The sequence below is a fragment of the Globicephala melas genome, chromosome 16 (assembly GCF_963455315.2).
Source record: "Globicephala melas chromosome 16, mGloMel1.2, whole genome shotgun sequence".
NCBI classification, from domain to species: Eukaryota; Metazoa; Chordata; class Mammalia; order Artiodactyla; family Delphinidae; genus Globicephala; species Globicephala melas.
In genome coordinates, this window is record NC_083329.1 from 69,674,850 (window position 1) to 69,690,267 (window position 15,418).

Sequence of the window (15,418 nt, forward strand, 5' to 3'; positions counted from 1 at the left end):
GAAAAGAAGCAACTTAAATTTTTCCACATTTTGTATTGCCTACATTTTCTAATATGAACACGGATAACACTGGCACTCAGAAAAACAACAACAATGAAAGATCTTTAATAAAAAAGAAAAAAACTGGAGGCTGGGACTGAACAGTTCACTGGATGCTTGCCTACAACATTTGTATCTTATCCAGTAGGCATGAGGGTATCGAAGAAAGGGGAGCTACTGGCTGAAAGCCAATATTTTTAAAGGGTCAGAAGTGTAAAAGATGTTAGAAATGATTAAAAAATTAAAAAGCAAGTGGAGAGGTCCAAAGAAAGAGGCCAGGCACATTTGGGAGAACAAAGAGAGGCCACTTCATCCCAGCATACTAACTGAAAACACACAGGGCAAAGCAACTAGGAAAACCCCAAATCGACAGCACTGTTTGCTCAGCCCCTACTGTGCATGAAGCACTTGTAAAGCTTCTGAAACCCCACTATTATTCCAATCTGTCCTAAATAAATATATTCATTAAAATGGGGTAGAAGTCCAAACCTCAGCTTTCCTCAACAGTGGACCTGTACAAACTACAGACTTAAACACATAATGTTAGAGGAGAGAAGAGGGGTGGATCTTTGACATTTAGGAAAATTAATGTTTTGCAATAAAACCTCACATTTCAAGTACTCTAAAAGACAAATGAGGGGCTTCCCTGGTGGCGCAGTGGTTAAGAATCCGCCCGCCAATGCAGGGGACACGGGTTCGAGCCCTGGTCCAGGAAGATCCCACATGCCATGGAGCAACTAAGCCCGTGAGCCACAACTACTGAGCCCATGTGCCACAACTACTGAAGCCTGCGCGCCTAGAGCCCACACTCGGCAACAAGAGAAGCCACTGCAATGAGAAGCCTGCATACCGCAACGAAGAGTAGCCCCCACTCACTGCAACTAGAGAAAGCCTGCGCGCAGCAACAAGGACCCAACGCAGCCAAAAATAAATGAATAAATAAATAAAAGTTAAAAAAAAAAAGACAAATGAGCAGTTGGGAAGAATCAGCATCAGTACTAAAGAGAATTAAGCCTAGATGCCCAAATCAAACACCTGCTCACAAAACCCTCTGGAAAAGCCCCATCAATTCACATGTTGGATGTATGTGCTTTTGGGTTCCAAGGTGATGCCATCGTGATAACAGCTATAATAATGGCCTACAGTCAGTAATCATGCAGTGGCTAAAGAGATGAGAGCTGGAAAGTGAAGAAAAATATTTTAGAGGTACAACAAAAGGAGAAAAGAATTTTACATTTCCAACGGAAGGGGAAATGTTGAATCAAGCTTCATTTTTAAAGCACATTTGAGGCGCGATGTTGCACTGTTCAAGGATGCTTAACAGACCACGTGGACCAATCAGGTTTGTTCCTCACAGTAGACTCCTACCACCAAATACAAATGGAAGTATTGCTCCAAGTGTGCCTGTCTATCTATAATACCAGATATTTATGAGCTTGCAAGAAGCCAAGGATGCCTAGAAGATTTTTTCCGAAAGACCCTGGGTATGTAACCAGAAACTAAAGGGGACATATATATTAGCAAGGGACTCAGACCGCAGCTGAATTTCTTTCATCTTTGGTAATCTTCCCATCAGATGGTGACTACCACAGCTTTTTCACTGTGATATTCACATTTTTATTAATGAGACTGAAACAAAAGTATGGGTTGGTTGCCTTCTCCATCATGGTCTTTTTTTATCAAAGGTATGGCCATACACCAGAAAACAGAGAATGAAAAAAAGCAAGAACAGCTAGAGTCCAGGAGGATGATAATGAACTAAACTAACACATATGATAATTTAGGGAAGACGTGTGTGCTGGTCTTTTATCTTATTTGATCAGAGCAGCTTAAACAAAGCTGGACACCAAGCTGGTATTCAACTGTGGATCTTTATTGAGGCAATAATACTACAGTCCTACCCTAAATGCTACAATATACAACTATAGGAATTGCAGAAACTTGAAAGGCACGGCAATGATATTGAGCCACAAAACCTCCTGCCACGTTAGTTGACAATGATGTTCATTAGATAATAGTCTACATTTAACACTACTGTTGAAAAAAAAACACAAGCAAAAACAGAGGTAACTAAAATTCAGGAGGTATAGTGGTTGAATAACATCTTTTCCCTCCTTTTTGCCCTAAGGAGTAGAAAAGTCAAGGCCATACAGCTTCAGGGAAGAGATTCCGAGAGTTTTGCCCATGTCATTCCTACCCGGAGGGTGCCAAGCCTGACGCATGTGCCATGGCTCTCTTCCAACAATGGGTAAGTTGGTATAAAAGAACCACCAAAGTGTGTCCTGAGATGAGTGACCAGGATGGGGAAGGATTCTGAAACCACATCCTGGTGGAAAATTGAAAAAATTGGGATTTGGCTAAAACAAGCCAAATAAGGACAGAACTGAGGACTATTTCAAGGAAAGGGGGAGAGGAAGTATCAACTGTACCAGTGTCCAGCCTGACAATTCTATGAAGCGCTCCCCAAAAAGCATGAGTTTCTTACCTTGTTCAAACATTGTATCCAGGAGGTGAATACTGGTAACCTGAATACTTAAAAATAGCACTTAAGTTCCAATTGCACTTTTTTCTTACTTCTGCCCCAACATCTCCAATTCTAAAAGTAAGAATAAAGTCTTATATTCTATGGACTTCTCTTCAGTTGACTATCTAACCTTCAGTCCATTATTAAAAGATCTGAATTTGGTGTCCTAGAAAGTGTTCATCACTCTAGGAAACACTAGAAGATCTGCAAGTCAACAGAAATTACAAATGGAAGGGTTTTAACTTGGAATGAGCCTTCCTGAGTGATGGCAGTATGATATCTAGACAGCAATATCAATGACCAGCTGTTGACTGGTTCACACGTGGTTAGGTTTCACAGACTTCCCTTCCAGCAGGTGTAGCCGAGATGGCTGAGTGCAGACAACATACATCGTTGTTTACTCAAGACACTTTTTACATGTTCATTCTACCATTATTTTAGGACAGTCTTCAACTACTTGATTACACGGCCAAGCTGAATTTTAACTTTGAAATGAAATGGAATAACCTCCCACCTATGTTCCCAGATCCTTAGAAAATGGCCTGTCACTAAGTTGTTCTAAAGCTTTGGATGTCTCGGGTACAGACTCTTGGAAGTGTGAACTTGCTCCTGTCAAAGGTTCTCTGGGCTGTCACTTTACAATGAAATGAAGCAGCCTCTTGAAGAAACAGCCACGTTGGCACGTGGACAGCATGCTTCTCCTGTGTTCACTGTGCTAGAATTAGATTCTTTAAAGAATGCATGGTTCACACCACAATATTGTCAGAGGAGCTTGTGAGAAAATCCTTTGGAAATTATCTTTACAAATTTTTGATAAGCCTCAAGTGTAACTGATTTCTATTTTGAACTCAAGGAGGCCAAATCTGTTTCAGTGAAGAGGCCCTTCTGTAGGGATTCCTCATGATATCCACGAACAGAATAATTCAACAATATATCATCCCCAAAATTTCCCAAGTTTCTATCTTAAGAAAAAAATAGTATAGCTAGCTCGGCAATGGAAGTTAAAATATAAACAACAAATACCCTGAGAAGACTGTTTAATATATACATACAAAATTTACATCTAGGAAGGAAGGAAGGAAAGAAGAGAAGGATTGGCTTAGTGAGAAGCATGTCTTCCATCTTAAGAAGTTCATCAGATGTCTCTGGTGAAAAATACTTCCTATGACAAACTGTCAGCACCTTAGCGTACTTCTTATTAGAGACATTTATACTGTTCTCCAACACAAATCGAGAATCCTTCCCGTATCCACATCCCAGGAAGCAGCTTGACATATCAAACTCAAAACGAAGTCGAAACAACCATTTGAAATACAAGGCCTCCAGAATTTCCAAGCAAAGACTATAGTCAATTTCTAACTAAAAGTACTGGAGAAGACATTTACACCACTGGCCACTTGTGGCCCAGCTTATTTTGACAGAATGTAAGGGGAGAAACTTTATATAAAGTATAAATACATATCTCTATATAAACATATAAAAATATATATTTATATTCTTTCTCCATATAGTTGTATATATAATATATACAAATATATACATATAATATATATACAAATAAAAGAACCTGAAGGATTTTAATAACAGCCTTCTACTGAGGCAGACAGGAAGAGTGTAAACCCTGCCCCAAATAACTAGAACATGTGATTAGGGAAATTCACAAGAGACAAATTAGCCCATTTTATACCACCTAGCTCCCTATGATATAGAATCGCCTTCTTGTAATAATAATGATAATACCATCTTAGACGTCAGTACCACAGATGCTTCCATAGATATTGATCTTTTTTCTCCATTGACCTTCTCAGAAATCCAGCGAGATAAACAAAGTACACACTATGACCCATTTCACACACGAGGAACCCGAAGGTGTAAACACACAGTGACTTGTGCCGTGAGTGACAGACCTTCAGGACAGGCAGAGGCAAGATTCTCCTGACCTCCCAGCCACTGCTCCTTCACCACCACCATGCTGTCTATTCCCCAAAGTACAGTAAAAGTCCCAGCAGCAGAAGGGACAGGGGAAGGCACTCTTTCTCCATCTGACGGGACTTCAGAAACAGAAACTGAACTGAGAGAACCTGAGGGAACCCCCAGCATTAAATTCACCCACACCCACATCTTTTGGTCTCTTTTCTTGATTTCAGCTTACACTCCCCTATCTTTTCTTTTTCTAGAGACATATTTGGAGATGAAACCATTCAAAACTGCCCATCCACAGACAGTTTGTGGCAGCGTAATTGACAATGCGTCTGCTGCAAAAAAATGAAAATGCTGTTTTAATAACCTTGGCCTAAAATACATTCTATTGTATGCCTCAAAGGGTTTCAATAAAAAGTCAACCTGTAGAGACATATTTTCTTGGCTTAAACAACAATCCAAAGCATATAAATGTAGTCCAACTATAATGACATATTTATAGGCCAATAAAGCTTACACTGCAGCTTTCATACTTCACTTAAAGGAACTCTGTAAGAAGCAGTGTTATATAAAATAATTTGATTTCTTTTCAAACTATAGCCCAAGGAATAAAAAAATGCAAGTATGCTATGTTTAACTGATAGTGTTTATATTCCTTAGCTGTTAAAAGTTTTGTAAAATGAAATAATTCTTCATTTGACTAGTTCCAACTGCCATACCAAATATGGGTATCAGGTCCACTTTATAACAAAAGCTAAGTACTGTAATTCTGAAGACAAAAATAAATAACTAGAGGCTTGTGTAGTGAATGATTTAATCAACCCGATTCTTCTGGAAAAACAGGTTCCTGTGTTCGTTATGCTTATGAATAATACATTCCTTAACCCTTCTATTTTAACATAGTTATTTTTTCTTTCTTCCTTTTCTATAAACGTCAGTATGAAACTGTCTGAAAAAAGGTAAAATGTCTCACTGAGTAAAGTCACAATCTGAATCGGTTTCATACTGAACTTTCTTTCTGTGAAAAGGACAAAGGGGAGGGAAGGGGATGAATGTACTCTCACACATCTCAGAAGTGTTTTTTAAAGATTGTTAGTTTCCCCACTATCTAGAGCTGCAGTTTCAGTCACCATTTACCATCTTAAATGAAAATGCCATAGGTTTTTAAAAAGCAAACATGACCTCCGCAAATATTGTCCTTGAAGGGGAAAGGGATAAAAAAAAATGAAAGAGTTGTGATTTGAGTCACAGCAGTTATTGGAAGCTGCCATTTGGGGCAGAGTTTCTCTTTGTGGAGTATTAATTTGTTGGCAGACACACATTTGTGAGAACATTCTTGTTTTTTTACTATTCAGAGAGACAGGAAGTGACACAAACTGGGATTAAAGGGAACTTATTCTACCTAAACACTCAGCAAGAAGAGTTCTTTGATTAGCTTTTAGATGGTAAAATCCCTTCTTTAAGAGTCAACCGAATTATTTTGTTATTATTGATGTTTTAACATGATGAAATAATTCAGTTAAAAAAGATAACATATTGCAGTTTTACTTTATCCACAGAAAGGTGAGATGGCTCCATTCTTTGCTTACTTCCACTAGAAAAAAAGAGGGAGGGTCTTAAGTAATCTCAGAGTTCATCTTCTTGCCCTGGTAGGAACAATGAGGAGTTGGAAGGGTTTTACAGAAGGAAAAACCTAATAAGTGTGTGAACTTCCATTAACAATGTGGTACTGGAAGTGGTTTCAGTGTGGCCAAGAGAAAGGGAGATAAGAAAACCACTGTGTAGAAAGAAAAGTACAGACAACAAATATTTTGATGTTGCAGACAGAGAAAGGAAGGGGTTGAAGAGAAAGTTGCTGGGACAGGAATGCACACAGCAAATGACATCCCCTATATCCCCAATATAAATCCTCACAATGTAGGCTTGTAAACCTTAGATCAAGCAGATAATGGAAACTCATTACATTAAGGAAAGTTTTTGTTTCTCTTTCCACATTATTACAACACAGTGTGCATTCCAATTACAAAAGCTATTTGTCTCAAATTCCCCACAGTTCATACCAACTGAGTAGAATTTCAAGGCTCCAAATTCTATCCTTAAAGGGGTATTTTACATTAAAAAAAAAAGAAAAGAAAAAAAATACATGGTGTTTCTTATTCACCAGAGAGCTTCCCAATCAAATCTCCTGTTGCTTATTTTCCCTTCCTCTGCCCTGATCACTCACAGAGCTGTCTCCCAAATGAGACCCAAAGGGGAAAAAAAAAAAAAAAAAAAAAAAAATCTGAATCACCTAGAGGTCCTTTTATCAGCACACGTTCTTTGGCCTTGCCTCAATCCTACCGAAAGAAGAATCTGGGGAAGCTGTACTCAGCAATCAGTATTATTTAAAACATTTTCCTAAGTGAGTCTAATGAACAACAAGAGTTAAAAACCACTAAGTACTTTGAATGTTCACTATAAACCAAATTCTTCTGGAATCAATTATTAAAAAGTTCGATTATGGACATTTTTAGAATTCAGGAAGATCAAAACCTCTAAATCTTTTGATGAAATTAAGAGGTTGGGTTTCTTTTCATTCATTAATAAACTATCAATTTTAAATACAAAACAACTCTTCTATAAATACTCTTGTTTATATGCATGACATCAAGCTTAACCATCTACACATCCTTTGGTTCCCCCATGGGTTTCCTGTTTAGTTTTTTATTAGTAACAGTATATTTCATAACTAAAAAAAAAAAAATCAAACAAACAGAAGAAGGGTTTTAATGTTAAGGAAAACATAAGACAATAGTAATACAACTTAGATCATATATTAGGCAAGTAATACAACAGCTGTATTATTCAGCATTACCACATGTCAGAAGGCTAGTCATGGTGTGTTCACAAAATTGGCCATGTTAACAGCCTGTATAGGAAGATGATTAAAAAAAAATTCTTTAATTTTGAAATGAAAACCACTAGATTAATAATTTTCTCTAAATGGGCACATGACAATCAGGCCACCATGACCAAAATATTACTGCCTGACATCTACCAAAAGATGCCAGGAAACTGTTGATTGTTAAACTAAAAGAAAATATTAATGCTATTCCCAAAACACAGCACAGCTCATCACAAACCAGAATCACATGAAAGACAAGTCAGTTACGGGTGTTACTCAGTCTCTTTATGCCAATTAAAATAAAAAGTCTAGGTTTGTTGTAGTAGTTAAAATCTAGGTTAAAAAAAACCCAACAGGAAGTTGTTACATTAAGGCATAAAACTGGGCTATGAAAATCAGCATTGTGCTAGAACGAAAGAAAAAGATGCCTTAATATGTTAAAAGTGAAGTTCCTCTTTGCCTAAAGAGGAAATAAGTAGTCTAAATCAGAGGTCAACAACTGTGGTCTTGAGCAATGCTAGGAAAGTAAGTCAGTGAATGCCACAAGGAGTTACAAAGGAAAAAAAACAAGCAGGAAAGGACACAAAAAAGTCACTGGAGAAGAGAGTGTTGAGAAAAAGCAACAGAATTAATTATGGCGCTCCTCTCCATACACCAATATACACCAGTCACTGTGCTACCCCCTTTCTATCTTACATCTCCCAGTGACCCTGAAAAGTTTCCAGGTTTTCCAGATGGGGAAGCTGCGGCTTGGAGGTTAAATTATTTGCCCAAGGCCACACAGCTAAGTAAGCAACAGAGTCAGGATTCAAACACTAAACGGAATAACTACTCCAAATCCCAAACCTATAGTGGAAGGGAAGGAAGGAAAGAAAAAACCATATGGTTGATGGTAACCACTACACCCTGAAAACTCTGGGGAACCTATGCCGTGAGCTGTGAACCAGTAGTTCCCCTGCTCTGAAACTCTTCTCCTGCTCCACGTGAAGCAGCGCAATCTCTCTTCCTCACTTTGCCTTCCTTCCAACATAAAACAGGAAATTCTGATGTGGTGTTAAAAAATGTCATAGTATCTACTCAGAACAAATATTTAAATTCTCCACTAATTCAACTTTTGGTGCCTCGATTAAGTCTTATGCCTTGACAGCAACTGGAAGCTGCTAAACGCTGAGTGTTATTATATCACCCAGTTTCCAGCACAGGGTTCCACACAGACAAGGTCCTGTGATTCAACAGGTAACATCCATCCCTTCCACCCCCAGTCATCTGTCCATCCATATTCCCAGGTCCCTCTGAGGTTAAAGAAATTATATGCATATATGAATGACAGGGTTTCCAGAAAAACCTACAATAAAAAAAGTAGGTTACTGTATACGCCCACACATTAGATTTAGAAGTACAAACGATAATTACCAAGGTCAGCCTTTTCCTTGAGAACGTCTTTGAAGTTGAGTCCACTGTTCAAGGTTGACTGCCGGTACTTCAGCAGAGCTTCCTTCTGTCCATTCCTTCCCAGGGACTCCATTTTCACTGACCCAGCTTGAAGGCCACATCTCCACTTGGAGAAATCAGAATGTACCCACTTGACCAGGTCTTCAAGCTTCACAATCACCTTTTCGGAAACAGCAATGACTTCATCCTATAAGAGGTAGTGGCGGGAGAACAAAAAACATTATTGGTGGTTCTGAAGTAAATGATACGTTTTCAATAAAGCCCATCTGAAACACCATTTGAGCGGCTGAACCTAATGTAAGCAGACGACGTGTTTTATTGGTGACAGAGAACCTTCAGAAACTCACTTCACTTCAATGGTTTTTCGCTGCTTGTGGTCTACTTGAGGAATAATTTATAGGATTTATTTGTTATGTGCTTAGAAAATGTCCAAAAATTGGACAGTAATTCTAACAGCCATGCTATTTGCCAAAGCGCACTCTCCCTACTTTGACCACATGGGCGAAAGCTAATTTTTAGGTGCCATTAATTTTACAAAAGTAAAAAAGTGAGAACTAGATGACTAATGGTTAGTCTGTCTCTATATAAATGGTCTAAGTAAATCTGGGATTCTTGGAACTCTGACTCACCCCCAAATTCCTATGTTTATGGTACATTTTCCCTTGGCTTATACACAAATATTGAATTTAACTTTTGTCCTAAAATTAAATAAAACTGTGATGTAATCCCCAAAGAAATACTTCATAAATGTTATGTGCTTCCCACTGAAAGAAACTTACACATTCTCATGTTTCTTAAAAACTTTGTAAGTTGAGAAATGAACTGATTTTTTTCTTTTAATACGTATGGGTAAGAGGCAAAGAGGGCAAGTGAGGAGAAAGCCTTTGAATCTGAGAAAAGTAGTTGAAACTTAAGTTTCTCCTACGGATCATAAATTTCAATTTCAAGCACCTTTAATTGCTTCCAGGAAACGACCAACTTTTCTGACTTAGAATTAATCCAGCAAGATATTTAATAGATATCCGTACACGGAGCAAAGGAGGGCCTCTCTTTCCCGAAGATTCTTTGGAAAAGGCTTAAGAAGATCATCTCACTGGGTTTTAAGTTAAATTATTTGAAGCATTTGACATTTCAACTTGAACTGACTTCTTCCATTTCTTCTACTTCACATTTCTGAAGAAAGCTGAGCTGTGAAAACCCCTAAGCTTACAAAATCTTAGAAATATTTTTGACAAACAACAACAGGAAGATGTCTCTGAGCTATTAAACAAAGGGAATTCACAAGTGATTTGGGCTAATTTTGCTGTAAAACATGACTCTTTCCTCCTTCTCTCCCACCTACACACACACACACACACACACACACACACACACACTCTCTCTCTCTCTCTCTCTCTCTCTCTCTCTCTCTCTACTCCAAAGCAAACAAAAAAGGGTTTATTAAGATAAGCTTCACACAATAAGAAGCCCCGGATTCAGTTTTTAAAAAATGTTTTAAGGTAGGATCTAAAATTTCACTTTTCCTCATCCAGTTCCAAGCTGCCTCTGAGAAGAGTTTGTTAGGCAGCAGCAAAATAACAAATACTCTATCAAAAATGAAAAGTAAAACTTTTGTAATGGAATCCTTTCTCTTATCATGATTAAATATGAACTTCCACTAAATGGGAGACAAAATAGAAACTGTTTTTATTCTCTGCTCAAGAAAAAAAAAGTCAATACTTTATATAAGCAATGGGGCATATTACAAAGTACCATTTCGATGGATGATTTCACTCAGATCCACTACACCATCCTCTCGAAATAAAAGATCTATAGTTGTCACGCATTTTATAGCTATTACATGGTGATTATTAAATGTCAGAATAAAAATTCAGGCTGGGTATTGTTTCACCAAATATGGTTCCCTAGAAGAGACAAGTTTGGAGATGAGTGTTATTTTCAAATAGCTCTAACTATGATCAAATGATTATCATTTCAATTACCAGTTGCTTCAGAACTTTTCCAAGAAATGGCATGACTAGCTCTGGCTGGCTTCCAGCACCCGCCGAACAAATAGTTTATTAACCGAGAGAAAATACAATCCTCATGATGTCATTGATGAATAAACCCATCTTTCAAGATCCAGTCTACAGGTTTAGTCCTCCCTCCTTTCTCTCTCTCTCTGAAACAGACCTTCTGAATATATACACAATGCATAAAAACAAATGCAGGAATTCAAATAAACATGTAGAAGCCGTAAACCCAAGTTTGGCTCAACTGTGAAACCACCAGTATGTTTCACTGTGGATTCACAGAGAAACTGGCCCTGCAACATTGTCCAACGCCAGGATTTAGAAGGAAATCTGATAAGCGGAGGAGGGGGAAGCAAAAAACCAACCCCCAAACCAAAATAGCCAACATATATATAGAAAATGTCTCAGGAAACATTACTTTGTACACACAATGGCATAAATCACATGTTCGTATTTACTATTCTGAGGCAGTTGCTGACTGAAGTTCCTAATACTCACCATTCTTGGGCAAGTCTCTATGTCTAAGAAAAGAATTTCAATAAGCTCATCTCATGATTACATTAGCGCTCTGCAAACCGAGAATTAGCACTGGATAAATACCGCTGATTTACTCTAATGCAACCCAAAAGGAACACAAAGAAATACACCTTGTTATTCTATTAATGCACTTTGGCTTTTCAATTAACCCAGAGCCTAATCAATATTTATGTAGGCTGCGTTGGGATACTTTCTAAGTCCATATCCCCTTTCATCATTGTTTCAAACTGCCCATTTCTGTCGTTTGGATTTTGTTTCTCCCACTGCATAATAACAGCGCACTCAATCACAGACTCCTCTAAGTCACAGGAGATCCTCTGGTCAAGAAGTCATGTATCAGCCAGCCTATGTGTATGGCTGGCCTCTCCAAGTGTTGTAAGTCCCAAGGGAAACTTGGGACTCCCCTGGTGGCGCAGTGGTTAAGAATCCGCCTGCCAGTGCAGGGGACACGGGTTCGACCCCTGGTCCAGGAAGATCCCACATGCCGCAAAGCAACTAAGCCCATGCGCCACAACTACTGAGCCTGCACTCTAGAGCCCGCGAGCCACAATTACTGAGCCCACGAGCCACAACTACTGAGCCCACATGCCACAACTACTGAAGCCCACATGCCTAGAGCCCGTGCTCCGCAACAAGAGAAGCCACCACAATAAGAAGCCTGTGCACTGCGACAAAGAGCAGCCCCTGCTCGCCGCAACTAGAGAAAGCCCATGCCCAGCAACGAAGACCCAATGCAGCCAAAAATTAATTAATTACTTTTTAAAAAACCAATTGGGAAACTTTACACAAAGTCTCCTGACTTCTATCTTCTCTTATAAAATAAAATAAAGGGTTATCTGGGGGAAAAAAGAGAACAAAAAAACCCCTCAAAACAAAAAAGTTGAAACTGAGTAGAGGTTGCTTTCTTTAGATGAGATGCAGGTTCTCTAGTCTGCCACTGACCCCACCGTTCCTATCTCCTTACGCTCAGTCCACCGTTCCTTCACCTGCCTGGACCCTCCGGCAGGCACCCACCATTTAAGTAAACGTCCACACCCTAATTTATCCCACCTCCCTCACTTTAATGATGAGGACAGTAAGGTTCAGTGACATGTCCGACTGCCAACTTCAGGCAGAACTTGGACAGGAATCCAGGTTTCCTACTGGCCAACACAGCATTCATCCTGGACTCTGGAGCCAGACTGCCTGGGTTCAAATCCCAGCCCTGCCATTTACTCCCTGTGGAATACTGGGCAACTTCTTTAACTTCCCTGCGCTTCCATTTTTTTAAGCGCATGTTTTTAAAAAATGTTAATGATACTGTCTATCTCTGACAGCAATGGTGAGGATTAAATGTGTTAACATAAATGAAGTGGTACATCGGATTTAGCTGTCATCACTGTCATTGCTTCTCTGAATTAGTGTTTTCCAAAGAGTGCCACACAGAGATGAGTATAGATGGTTCATGGATAAACCTTTTAATACTTAATGTAAGTTACTCATTGCTTATTTATTTTTGTGGTAACTTTCCACTTATGGGGAAGTGGTACTGGTTTCCCATTTATAGGAGATATAGAAGTTTCCTCTTTAAATAAATTTTAGTTAAAAAACAATGGATCGGTTTGAACAAAGCCATTAAATAAACCCAGTAGATGTGGGTATGGCAAAAAAAAAAAAAAAAAGTCAAGATGCTATGAAAATGGCTGAAATTTGGGACAGTACATTATATATCAGTGGTTCTCAAAGTGTGGCTCAGGAACCCTGGGGAATCCCCAAGACTATTTCAGGTGGTCCACAGGGCAAAACAATGATCATAATAATACTAAGAAATTATTTGCTTTTTTCACTCTTATTCTATTTCAAGTGTATAGTGGGGTTTTCCAGCGACTACAAGACAGATGGTATGGCAAAAGAGTGAATACAGAAGGAGATACGAGAATACAGCTGTCTCTATTAAGTTCGACAGTAAAGAAATTTACAAAAATGTGAAACAATGCCACTGTTTTTACTAATTTTCTTTCTTTTTGAAAATAAGGTTAATTTTCATAAAAATGTGTTACATTTACATGATGGCTTTATATTCCCATTTTCATTGTAGTAATATTTTTTAAAATTAATTTACAGTAAATTTTCCTTTTCTTATGTACAGTTCTATGTATACCATAGTACACATGGCAACTACTGATCTGTGCTTGGTATAGTTTTCTCTTTTACAAAATGTCATATAAATTAAATCTCACAGTATGAAATCTTTTAAGGCTGCTTCTTTCACTTAGCATAATGCCTTTGAGAGCCACCCATGCTGCTGCCTATATCAACAGCTTGTTCCTTTTTTTCTGCTGAGTAGTACCTCATGTTATGGATCTGTCCCACTGACAGACACTGGGTTGTTTCCAATTTTGGCGATTACAAATAGAGCTGCTATAAATATTCATGTACAAGTTTTCGTGTGAACATACATTTTCAGTTCTCTAGAGTAAATACCTAGGAGAGGGATTGTTGAGTCATATATTAAGTACATATTTAATTTTGCAGAAGCTGGACAACTGTTTTCCAGAGTGGCTGTAACATTTTGCATTCCAACCAGCAAAATGAGAGTTTTTAGGAGAGTTCCAGTTGTCCCCCATCCTTACCAGCACTTGATACTGTCACTGTTAATTTATTATTGCCACTTTAATATGTACGTAGTGGTTTCTGATCATGTTTTTAATTTTCATTTCCCTAATGGCTGAAGATGTTGAACATCTTTTCAGGTGCTAATTTGCCATCCGTATATCCTTTCTGATGAAGTGTGTGTTTAAGTCTTTTGCCCATTTTTAAACATTGGGTTGTCTGTTTTCTTACCGTTGAGTTTTGAGAGTTCTTGTACCCTCTTGATACAGGTCTTTTACCAGATATGGGGTTTGAAAATATTTTCTCCTGTTCTATAGCTTGTCTTTTTATTCTTTCAACAGCGTGTTTCACAAAATGAAAGTTTCATACTTTGATCAAGTCCAATTGGTCAGTGTTTTTCTTCTATGAATTGTGGTCTTACTGTTATATCTATGAAGTCTTTGCCTAATTCCTGGTCATGAAGAATTTCTACTTTGTTTTCTTCCCAAAGTTTTATAGTTTTACATTGAGAAGTATAATCCATTTTGACTTAGTTTTATACAAAGTGTGAGGGTCAGCTTGACATTCATTTTTTTGGCATATAAATGTCACTTTATTTTTAAATAAATTAGTAAGCATTTAAAATCATTTTAAGTTTTAATTTCTAATACCAGTAGATATAACCCACATAAATCAAAGCTCCTTTGCGGTCCTAGATAATTTGAGTATAAAGGGTCTTGAGTCCAAAAACTTTGAAAACCCTATATCACTAACCAAGGCCGTTCTTATTCTTAACTTTGCTTAATCTCTTAGTAACAATTTAATAATGAACAACTCTACCTTTGACTTGAAACTCTCTCTCGTTAAGAACTGTGAAGAATCTGAGATTTTACTCTACTTTCAAACTTATAAGTTAGCTTGTCACAGTTTCATGGATGCTTGCAGAGGACACAGACTCCTGGTCAGAGACAAACAATGGTTTATAGCTCACAGAAACAGCTGTAGTCAAAGTATCAGCATTTGTGTTGGATCTTTGATACCCAATTCCCAAAAAGAGATACCAAGAGGGCTAGAGGATATGTGTCTACAGAGTGGGGTGCATTTCAGGAGAAGAACCCCAAGCATAGGCAACCCAAATCTTTTAATACTGATCAGTAAGTATGTCTGCCCTTTGTTCTGGAGGAAGGCACTAGCTCCATCTTCCAGGGCCGTTCACTATACAAACATCCTTGAAAAGACAGTTGGAACAAAGAGCCAGTGGCTTTGCTCACAAGCATACAGATACTCAGTGGCCCATGAAACATACCTACCCAACGCCGAACACCTCTACGTTCCTTTGCTTTGTTCAACTTCTCTCCTTCCTCATTCTATTTCCCTACAGGAAAAATGTAGGAAACATTTATCTTTATATGCTGTCTGGGTCCAGTCTTCCTTCTCTGCATATCACTCCTTGAAGTCATTCTCCATGGAGATTCCAAT

The 15,418-nt window shown here is 38.3% G+C and overlaps 1 protein-coding gene across 6 annotated transcripts in view; it reads right to left on the reverse strand.

Moving 5' to 3' along the window:
* The window catches only part of ARID5B (AT-rich interaction domain 5B), a 188,937-nt gene that overhangs the window by 149,043 nt on the left and 24,476 nt on the right, over positions 1-15,418 (reverse strand). For 5 of the 6 annotated variants that reach the window (XM_030848203.3, XM_060286172.2, XM_030848202.3 and 2 more), the window contains one exon: positions 8,781-9,006. In XM_030848203.3, the coding sequence (XP_030704063.1) occupies positions 8,781-9,006 (226 nt within the window). Of the gene's footprint in view, positions 1-8,780; positions 9,007-15,249; positions 15,302-15,418 lie in introns of those variants that run through there. The other variant, XM_060286174.1, reaches the window with a different exon arrangement.